The sequence below is a fragment of the Megalobrama amblycephala genome, linkage group LG6 (assembly GCF_018812025.1).
Source record: "Megalobrama amblycephala isolate DHTTF-2021 linkage group LG6, ASM1881202v1, whole genome shotgun sequence".
Taxonomy (NCBI): Eukaryota; Metazoa; Chordata; class Actinopteri; order Cypriniformes; family Xenocyprididae; genus Megalobrama; species Megalobrama amblycephala.
The window spans coordinates 11,018,657-11,030,110 of record NC_063049.1 but is presented as its reverse complement, the minus strand read 5'-3'; the positions used below and the strand labels follow the sequence as shown (position 1 = coordinate 11,030,110).

Below are 11,454 nucleotides of genomic sequence, written 5' to 3'. Positions count from 1 at the left end.
TCAAGTTAACTTGGAATGCCATTGCAATGTGTTTTAAAATTATTAAAAGTTTGTTATCAGTATAATATTAATGTGTGTTCAACACTCTTACAATGTAATTGAATTGCAATTCTAATGTCACCAAAATACATTTAAAGTTTATGCTGAGTGAATTCTGCATTTCAAAACTTAAACACAAGAGTATATTTAAAGTGTACTTTAGTATACTTGGAATAGTTCCACTTTAGCACAAACAAGTATATTTAATACAACTTTAGTTGAACTTAAGCACTGCTTTTGGACAACTAAAATGCATTTAGTACAAAATTAGTTGTTCCAATTTAGCAGACTTTAAGTATACCAATTTATAGCATGCCACAAATACATTTAGTTATACTAAAGTACATACAAATAAATTGTGCTTAAATATAAATTTTTTTCACTAGGGGGGAGCCATGCTTTAGCCATGTTTGTGACACTACATTTTGCAACAAATGTCGCTCAGATTTGCTCTTTTAAGAAGGAAAATTTGCTCTTGAAGAGCCAGTGGATAGCCGCAGAGGAGAAGCTGCACCATTCTGAAACCATTCTTTCACAATTTGAGCCTGATGAATCTTGACATTGTCATCCTGGAATATGGCCATGATGTGTCTTCCTACATGGTTGTTTAAAAAATGAAAGGCTACACACTCCATCAATTAGTGTTAGAAGAACTGTTGCCAAACATATAATATGCTGGAAACATAAAAATTACTGCATTTGCCTATTTAAATCCAAACAGCATTTTTTTTTTTTGGCCAGGCAGTGTACTGTATATATTTCAATTCAATTAAATTCACATTTATTTGTATAGCGCTTTTCACGATACATATCATTTCAAAGCAGCTTTACAGAGAATGCATGTCAACATTACAATTTAAAGAATGCAGTTAGCAAATAATGTAATAATTTAGAAAAATGAATTACATATTAACAATAATTAGGATATAGAAATTGGGCAATGTGCATGTTGATCCAGATGATTGCGTCTTCTGAAGTCCTCGCAGGAGTTGGCACCGTCTCTTCATAGTTGTTGGTCATCTGAGGTCTTCTTAAGAGGCTGGATCCAAACTGAAGCTGAAGTCCTCTCTAGTCACCTCGGGACGGGTGTCCCGAGGCAAAACAGAAAAGCAAATGGAGAATAATTAGCGTAGCTGCTGTTCATAACATTAAGCAAAGATAGTCATGTGCAATTGATCTGATATGAGATGCATTATGTGAATGCTTGGCTAAAGAGATGCGTCTTTAATCTAGATTTAATCTGGGTGAGCGAGTCTGAGCCCCGAACATTATCAGGAAGGCTATTCCAGAGTTTCGGAGCCAAATGTGAAAATGCTCTCCCTCCTTTAGTGGACTTAGGTACAACCAGAAGTCCAGAGTTTTGTGATCTTAAAGAGCGTGAAGGATTGTAGGGTGATAGAAGATCGGTTAAGTACACAGCAGCTAAACCATTTAGAGCCTTATAGGTCATTAGCAATGCTTTATAATCGATACGGAACTTAATAGGTAACCAGTGTAGAGATGATAAAATTGATGTTATATGATCATATTTTCTTGACCTGGTAAGAACTCTAGCAGCTGCATTTTGTACTAATTGTAGCTTATTTATTGAGGAAGCAGGACAACCAGCTAATAATGCATTACAGTAATCTAATCGAGACGTCATGAAAGCATGAACTAACTTTTCTGCATCAGAAATAGATAACATATTCCGAATCTTAGCAATGTTTCTGAGGTGGAAGAAGGCTGTTTTTGTAACATATGAAATATGATTTTCAAAGGACAAGTTGCTGTCTAATATAACACCCAGGTCTTTAACTGTCGAGGATGGAGTAACAGTACATCCTTCTAAATGCAGATTGTAGTCTAAGAGATTCTGTGTACAGGTTTTTGGTCCAATAAGTAATACTTCAGTCTTATCTGAATTTAATAGAAGAAAATTACTAGTCATCCAATGTTTTACTTCTTTAATACATTCTGTCAGATTGGATAATTTAGAGATTTCATCTGGTTGTGTTGAAATATATAACTGAGTATCATCGGCATAGCAGTGGAAACTAATTCCATGTTTTCTTATAATATTGCCGAGTGGCAGCATGTAGATTGAAAATAGCAGAGGGCCTAACACTGATCCTTGCGGCACTCCATAGTTTTCTATCGTGATCTTAGATTTTTCCCCGTTTATATAAACAAAATTGTGACGGTCTGATAGGTACGATCTAAACCACCGCAATGCCTGGCCCTGAATACCAGTGTAATTTTGTAGTCGATCTAGGAGTATTTTATGATCTATAGTGTCGAACGCAGCACTGAGATCAAGTAACACTAGTATTGAGACACAACCCCGATCAGAAGCTAGAAGTAAGTCGTTTGTCATTTTAACGAGCGCAGTTTCTGTGCTATGATCTAATTCTGGTTTCTTAATGAGAGGCTTAATAACTGCTAGCTTGAACGGTCGTGGGACATGACCTAGAGATAAAGACGAGTTGATAATATTGAGAAGAGGCTCTTCTGCTACAGGTAACAATTCTTTCAGTAGTTTAGTGGGTATTGGATCTAGTAAACATGTTGTTGGTTTAGACGCAGTGATAAGTTTATTTAGCTCTTCCTGTCCTATAGTTGTAAAGCACTGCAACTGTTCTTGAGGGGCGATAATTGAGGCTGAATCATAAAAATCTGTTAAAGGTTGTACATTTACAATTGTATTTCTGATACTTTCGATTTTCTCAGTAAAGAAATTCATAAAGTCATCACTACTAAATTGTGATGAAATGTTTTGTTCTGGTGATGTCTGTTTATTTGTTAATCTAGCCACTGTACTAAACAAGAACCGTGGATTGTTTTGGTTATTTTCTATGAGTTTGCGGAGATGCTCGGCCCTGGCTGTTTTTAGAGTCTTTTTATAACGAGACGAACTTTCTTTCCACGCGATTCTGAAGACCTCTAAACGAGTTTGTCTCCATTTGCGTTCTAGATTGCGAGTTTCTTTTTTGATAGCGCGAGTAATACTGTTGTACCAAGGTACAGTATTTTTCTCTCTAACCTTTTTTAATTTCATCGGTGCAACAGTTTCTAATGTACTAGTGAAAATGGTGCACATGCTGCTAGTCATTTTCTCGACATCATTTGTGTGTTTAGGTACGATGAGCAGCTGAGACAGATCAGGCAGGTTATTTGTGAATTTATCTATAGTTGTCGGGAGAATTGTTCTGCCTAGTCGATATTGCGGAGCAATTTGACAAATATCATCAGTATATAATGCTAGAATATAATGAAGTAATGCAAGTTACTCTTTCACATTTATTGACTGACAACTCTCCTGTGCCCATGTTGAGAGAAATAAAGCACACAGGTGTTGTGTGCGCTGTGTAAACCTGATGGTTATTGTAGTTCTAGACTAAATGTGAACATGCATTTACTCATCTCACTTGTATGAAAACATTTAAACATTGAAACATTCCTCAAAATGAATAAAAACAGTGAAATGCAATCTCAGAATTTTATGCAAACCTGTAATAATTAACTATATTAAATTACACAATATACTTTATGTATTTAATCTCACTTTATTAACCAATGTCTTTGCTGCTGACCTGCTGACCTTCATCATGAGACCTGCTGATCTAATTCAATCACACCAATAAGCAAAAACGACTTTAGATTAGGGCTGTGTCCGAAAACCTAGGTAGCTGACTTGCTGCCTCACTGCCTTATCAAGCAATGACTTGTAAGGCAGCGTTTGTGCATGAAGGCACCTCATGAAACGGATTTCAGATGGACTTCTGAGGCAGCGTAACAGTTTAGTGATCTACCGCAATATAGTGTGAGCTTTGGTGAGAACTAAACAAATATTTAATTACTACAGTACATAGGCGTAATTTGCGGGTGGGACGGGTGGGACATGTCCCCACCACTTTTTGAAAGGGTCGATATTGTCCCCACCACTTTTTGAAACAACTCGCGGCATCTCGCGGATATCTAATACAAAAGAAACACCTAGTTGATTATCAATTTGTGTTAATAATAGGCGATCTGGCGCTGGGATGTGTTGTTTTTGAAATCAAGTTGAGTGCTCGTTGTCGCTGTTATCAGAGGCGCAACAGTGTTCTCTTGGCGCTCGTGCACACTGCGCAGTGTTCACATGCACGAGCGCTTCAATCTATCGCTTAACTGTTGCAGAAACTCTATTCGTTACGTTGAATCACAAAACAAAATACACATAAACGTGTCCCTGCTCTTGATATACAATCACTGACGAACATCTTTGGTTTTAATGAGAGAAAAAAAAAAAAAAATCATATACATGGTTGGATTCGAACCCCAAATCTCTTGCATGCTAAACGAAAATATTGGCTCCAGTCCATAAGGACAATCGATTTTTGACAGCGGATCCACATATTTATTACCTAATATACATACTCTCGAGACATATTGTATTATAGCAGATTTAAGGAAGAAACTATCATACTAATTTTAATAACTCCCAAACTGGCCAGCAAACACAACTTTCGGTTGCCATCTTTATTTTTCTAGCTCAACTGTCACAGAATGGAAAGCACAGGATTGTGGGATATCCAAGGCATCAAAAGATACATCTATGCTGCCTTGACAGATCGATCAGATGAAGGTGTCTCAGGAAACAGGAAGTGAAACTAACATTGGATTCGGACGTGCCTTGATGCCTTCCTACCTTGAAATGTGTCCTCCGAAGGCAGCATTTTCCAGTTTTCGGACGCAGCCTAGATTTAGAAATAAGATTGTTGAACTTACTTCTCCTGTATCCTATTCTTCTTTAATCCAGAATGGCAGCAAAGCTGAAAGGTTTGTTTGAGCTGCGCCCTCTACTGTACAGGTGTACAAATGCATTTCCTTCTGTCTGAGGCTTATTCATTTCACTTTTGGTGTGAAAGGGGCTTAACATTTGCCAAAAATAGAACCTTTTTTGTTTTGCATTACTGTTGCATTACATATTGTACTACATTACTTTAAAAAAAAAAAAAGTAACTTTCCGCAACACTGTATATTTGTATGTATGTTTTTATCTTGTGCCATGTCTTTACGTTATTATTTCTCTGTACAGCGACCTTGAGCTTGAGAAAGGCACATTATAAATAAAACTTTAGTATTATTATTATTAATATATATTGCAAATGTTGTCTTAAAATATATGACTACAGGTGAATTTGGAGAAGCTTTGCCATTAATTTAATTTTGTACATGGTAAATGCTTGTTTATGGCATTAAGCTAAGCTTAAAGAAGACAGTCTGAGGTGTGATGACATCAGCAACAGACATTCTCAACATCCTCTCTATCCACCAATCCCAGCTCTTCATCACAAACACACACAGACAAATACAGTATACAATACAGATTTATACAATACAGTTTATTTCAAAGCAGCTTCATAAACAAGAAAATAAAAAATAACAGTATTGTTGTAAAATTCATCAATTATGAAATTAAGTCGATTTCAGCTGTAAAGCAGTGATAAAGAAGACAATGTCATCATTCAACTCAATTCTGTTCTTATTTGATGTCAGTGCAATCATATTGATAATACTGTCTTTTAAACCACAAAGAGCAGGCCAAAGGTGACAGTAGCAAGAAAGACAAACTCCATCAGTGGAGAAAAAAAGCTCGGGAGAAACTAGTTGGGAACCATTTCTCCTCTGGCCTAAATGAACGAACACAGCATGATTTGTGATTTACAGCTTCATCAGAAGTCAGACTTTGTGGATTGACATTATTTAAAATTTTGCATCCAGTTCCTTCTGTTGAATAAAAGATAATGTTGGTAACCCTCATACCTCATACTCATATACATATTATGGATGATTACTGGAAACTGTAACGCACTTTTTTTTCTTTCTTTACTTGTACATGTTAACACACCGTCGTTGCCACACAGGAGTGTCACATCGAGTGTGGGGGGGGTCCTGTTCTAGATCAGTTCACACGCTAGGTGTCAGTATAATACAGTGTAGTGCACTAAACGTTCACAACGTTCTTTAAAAAATGAATATGGTTCAACCATAGTGCTAATTTTATATTTATTTCAAAAATGTTAAAAAATTGTATGATTTAAAAAACATTTAGGAAACCAAGACACATCACATTAACTTACATTACACTTCAGACATTGACATGCCTATGAAGGGTGAATTTTATTTTATTTTTATTTATTTTTTTGACCATCATTTCGAACATTGTCACTGATCCTCATCTGGCTTTTAAGTTTTTAACTGGCCCGTTCCTTTTCCGAAACTGTCAATTGTTTTAGATTTGGCATGTTAATCGGAGGACTGTAATAATACAAGTTTTGCTGTAGGTGGCGTCACAAGGCATGAACTTGTGAGTGGGGAGTCACCTCCCATCGCATCGGCTCTTTCGGTGCTTTTAACCGAGCAGGTGTGATGTTGAGCAGAAGAGCTCAGTGTAGTTACTGTGAATCAGAGCAGGAGCGCGTCATGGGACGCCAGTGCGCCAAAGAAGCGACGTTGGATATGTGCGTCTGACTTTACGGACACTTTTTACGCAGTTCCTCATGTGTTCAGACTAACCAGATCGGAACTGCCTGAATTCTTGGACTCTTCAAAGTGTTCTTTGTGGACGATCTTTTTAACAGTAGACATGAATACTACATTTAACCAAACGGACAGTGGAATCTTCTCCAACCGGACTGAGGAAATCCTCCTGTGTTGTAACTTCTCGTCGGTGGTGACGGATAACGGCTTCACGGCGGCCGCTCCGGATGAAAGAAGCCTCTTCATCATGAGAATAGTTCAGATAGCGGTGATGTGTGTCCTCTCCCTCACCGTAGTCTTCGGGATATTTTTCCTGGGCTGTAACTTGCTCATCAAGTCGGAAGGGATGATAAACTTTTTGGTAACGGACCGGAGACCCTCCAAAGAGGTAGAGGCGGTCATCGTGGGTGCGTACTAGACATGATGAGGATTACCATGAAATTAAGTTTGTGGACCACCTGATGGACATCTGTTTCTATGGCCTCTTTACAAACCAGGACACAGTGTTATTTGACCGGCTAAAACTATTATATTGAGATCAACTGAACGCACTGTCTCCATTTTGCGCACACGCCTTTCCACTGTTACATTCAAGCGCTTCATTTAGGAGGTGAACCACCCAGATCTCAAATCAGATACAGGCATGGAGTCTTACATTTGTCATTGAAAATATGTAGGCCTATATGTGCAAACGCAGAGGAGTTGTGGCACATATTGATTGTTTTGTAATGGTTTTGGACCTCCTCTCTGTAAAACACCTTGTAAGCACTGCACGCACTAATTATTTGTTGTTTAGCAAAATTAAAGCATCATGTTTAATACAATAAATTCGTATTTCGAATAAAACTGTCTTATCTATCTCACTCTTATATATTATATATACTTTTTTTTTCATAGGAACTCTGTGAAGATGTATTGTTACACTGTAAGCAAATGCTTAATGAGGTAACAAATATTTGTCCAAGTCAAACATATTATTTAAATGACCGAAACAACTCAAAAACCAGGCAATGAATGTTATTTTAACGGTCAGAACAGGTATAAGTGTCTCTTGGTCATAACTACACATATTCATCTTAATGTAAATTGTCATTAAAAATAGTTTGCTAATGTGTTACATTTTAGTTTTAGATTTTATTCTGACATCCAGACTGAAGCATTTTCAGATCAATTTAGAGTCTCACAAAATACAGCACTGCTTCGCCAAGGGAAACTTTCCATTTATCCTGAATATAAAATTGCCCCATTTTCTGTTCATGGTTTTTTAAAACCTGCACCCATGAATTCAAAATCAGAATTATTGTCACTATATATCTATATGGTGACTGATATACAGTAAGAGGACTTTTTTAATGAGCACGGCAAGTAGATATTTTCCTTAAACATCTGTTTATGCCTATATTCAGTCTTCCTGTCTTGCATGCAGGCGCAGTAAGATATTTGGGGACATTTATAAATAAGACAATCGTACACACAACACACTTTTGCAGACCATTTTCAGACCAGATAATTCTAAGTTCTAAAGGTTTTACAAACGAGATGGTAATCCTTTTCCGTCTCTTATTATCCACAACTTATAAATTCATTAGGTGATCATTTAGTTAAAGTTTGTGGATTGTTTGTTTAAATGTGCAATTAAGCAATGGAATAGTGCATTTTAAAAGCAAATAAAATGGGCTTTCTGTTGCTTAGATCTGGATAATTAAATGGAATTAATCAGTGGTTTGAGTTCAAAGGTAAACTAATTAAATTCAGCAGGCTGTTACCTAATCAGAAAGAAACAAAGCCCATCCTGTTTCAGCATGGCTATCAATAATCATGATGTTTTCATTTTAATGTTTAAGCATAGACCTGTAATTTTTTATGATGTTGATATCACAAAAATTAGACTAAATTAGCCTGCATGAATGGGTAAATCTCTTCTAAATGTGTTTACCAGGGCAGGCAGAGGGCTGTTGATGAAGGAGGCCTGCCACTTTTAAGACACATCTATTTATAAGAGTGTCTGCGAAAGCTGAGAGCTTGTTAACTTCACAATGAATAATTTTGCAGCAGTCGCATCAGTACTGAGCCAGACACTATGCAGTGACTTAGAGAACCAGTCTGTTTGTACAATGATGCTTTAGAGATATAGGCAAATATTTAGAGCGGCTTTAATTCCTGATTATTTCAGTCCCCAGGTGTCCACCAAAAAGAAAAAAAGAAAAAAGCTGTGATTAGCATCAACTGACTCATTCATGATTCAAAATAGCATTTGTTTTATCTTTAGTTTAACATTTTCAGAGATCATGTTTTAGCCCTGTGTGATTTAAGTGCTTCCAGTACACTTAATGAGTCCGACCTCATGTTAATGTTGTTTATTTTACATAAGACAAGTTAGTGAGATGAAAAGAAACAGAGAGAGAAAGGGCACAGTCCAATATTATTAGAACATGCTTTTTGTTCAAAAGCATTTACTTTATTTTGAGTTTATTATCATCTGGTTTTAAAGAGAATTTGTATAACAGAATGTACACTTGTAGTGTACACTGTATAAAGTAATACGCTCTATCTAATCAATAAAATTGTGGCAACAGATTACATGCAATATTATTAATTAAATTCAACATATAAGAATTGAGTTAGAATTAATCAAATTAATTTCTTAAAATTAAATCATTTAAAATGTATAAAATTAGCAAACACCAATACAAAAACCACAAACTGACATAAAAAGCAAATAGTAAAACTGGCCAACTAAATGAAACACCGATCACCATAATGATGACCAAACATTTTCAATAAAATCAACATCTAAACCTCTATTAATTCCTGTGTTTCACTTTCCTTCAGTGATTCTACTTGTTATCATCAGGTGTCTTCAATGTTGGCAATAAAAAATAAAGAGTTCTTAATTAAACTTTGACGTCTGTCTGTTATTCAGATATTTTTGTTTAAATTTTACTTAAATTTTACAAATTTTAATTGGTTGACATTTAAGGAATTCATTTGATGAATTCTAACTCAATTCTATTGTTGACTTTAATTATTATTATTGCTTGTAATACTTTTCACAGTGTATTACAAATCCCACTGTACTTCCAGATAATATAATGAAATAAAAGGCCACTTAAGTGTACTTAAAGAGAGTGCACTTTCATTTATTTTAAGGTGTCCGTGTTACAGTGTAATTATACATTTAAGTAATGAGTAATAAGAATTAACTACATGTACTTACAATAGGGTTAGAGTTGGCTGCATGTAATTATCCACAATTTATATTAATTACCATAGTGTCTACATGTAACGTGTAACAAGGACACTAAGATAAAGTGTTACCCTACACACTTAATTACATTTTTAAAAAGTGCACTTTAATAATGTCAAATTAAAAGTTTACTTTAAAGTACATTTTAAATCATTATGTTTTAATAATATTTTGTCATGCTTTAAAGATGTACACTTATTTTAATGTGTTGACTAAGTACTTGATTATAATTTCAATTGTAGTGTGTAATTCAGTAGTAAATATATTTTAATATACGAAATTGTGACGTCATCATTACAAATGTGTAATTGCAAATATATTTAAATACCTTGGCATTAAAGGGTTAGTTCACCCAAAAATGAAAATAATGTCATTTATTACTCACCCTCATGTTGTTCTACACCCGTAAGACCTTTGTTCATCTTTGGAACACAAATTAAGATATTTTTGATGAAATCCACTGATTCGAAACAAAAGCTTCAAAGCAGTGTTTTGAAATCGGACATTTTTTGGCACACAAACAGTATTCTCATCGCTTTATAATATCAAGGTAGAACCACTGTACTCACATGAACTGTTTTAAATATGTTTTTAGTAACTTTCTGGGCAATGAAAGTTTAAATTAACTTGCTGGCAATAGAGGCCTCACTGAGTCATTGGATTTCATCAAAAATATCTTAATTTCTGTTATGAAGATGAACGAAGGCCTTACAGGTGTAATGACATGAAGGTGAGTAATAAATGACATATTTTTTTCCATTTTTGGGCAAACTAACCCTTTAAATCATATTTTAGATAAATGCTTGTCATTACATTCAGCAGTAAACTTTAACCATATTTCAAAGACAATTAAGAAATTTTATATAAAATTGTATTCTATTTAAATCCTGCTTAAGTGGTTCAAAAAGGCACTCTTAAGTTTTACCTAATTGCATGTAATATAAAATTCAATTGTAATACAATTTCGTTTAATTGCTTATAACATGCAATTAAGTGTCCAAGTAAGTATATTCTATTAAAGTATATTATTCCCATAATAAGAACTCCTTAAAAGTACAATACACTTAAAAGTATCCTGAAGTGTACTAAACTTTGCCATGCTAAAAATCTCCAGAGTATTTTCTCTTGAAAAGAAGTTGTTCTGTCAGAGTTTGAATGCTTGTTATGGAAGAAACAGGTTTCTGGGTGAGTGAATTGGCCTTAAAATAGAGAAGATATTGTCTTCCTCATGTCATGTCCGCTCCAGTCATGAGCCCGACTACAGGGTGGCAATCAACGGGGGATGGGGTGGCACTGCCACGAGAGGAGGTGATTGTTACAGTATATGATTATTCTGCATGACTACATCTTAACAGTGTTTGCAACCACATCTTCATAAATATACAATGAACCATTGTGGATTGTGTTGAATTTATCTGTCACTGTCATAAGGAGCAGGAATAGACTGGAACATGTAGATCTCAGAGACTGCTGTCTAATCCAGACACAAGGGTGCACAGTAAGTCTCCTTTATTTCCAGAGGTGACTGATGATTACATGACGGCGCCCTGAGCTTCAGCTCATCTATCAGCTGATTGGCAGAAACGCTCAGAAGCTCAGCGGGGCTCATCAATGATCGTGATGTTGATTGACAGCTCTAGACGGCACTGTGACAGAGCCATCAT

General features: G+C 35.6%; 1 protein-coding gene across 1 annotated transcript; it reads left to right on the top strand.

The window, feature by feature from the left end:
* The first annotated feature begins 6,317 nt into the window (after window positions 1-6,317).
* rprma (reprimo, TP53 dependent G2 arrest mediator candidate a) lies at window positions 6,318-7,660 on the top strand. Its single transcript, XM_048192933.1, has one exon. It carries the CDS (start codon window positions 6,650-6,652, stop codon window positions 6,959-6,961), a length of 312 nt encoding a protein of 103 aa, XP_048048890.1. The 5' UTR covers window positions 6,318-6,649; the 3' UTR covers window positions 6,962-7,660.
* The last annotated feature ends 3,794 nt before the right edge of the window (window positions 7,661-11,454 follow it).

What these genes read in the sequence shown, in the direction of transcription:
- rprma (XM_048192933.1), top strand. Translation starts at nt 6,650, where the DNA reads ATGAATACTACATTTAACCAAACGGACAGTGGAATCTTCTCCAACCGG.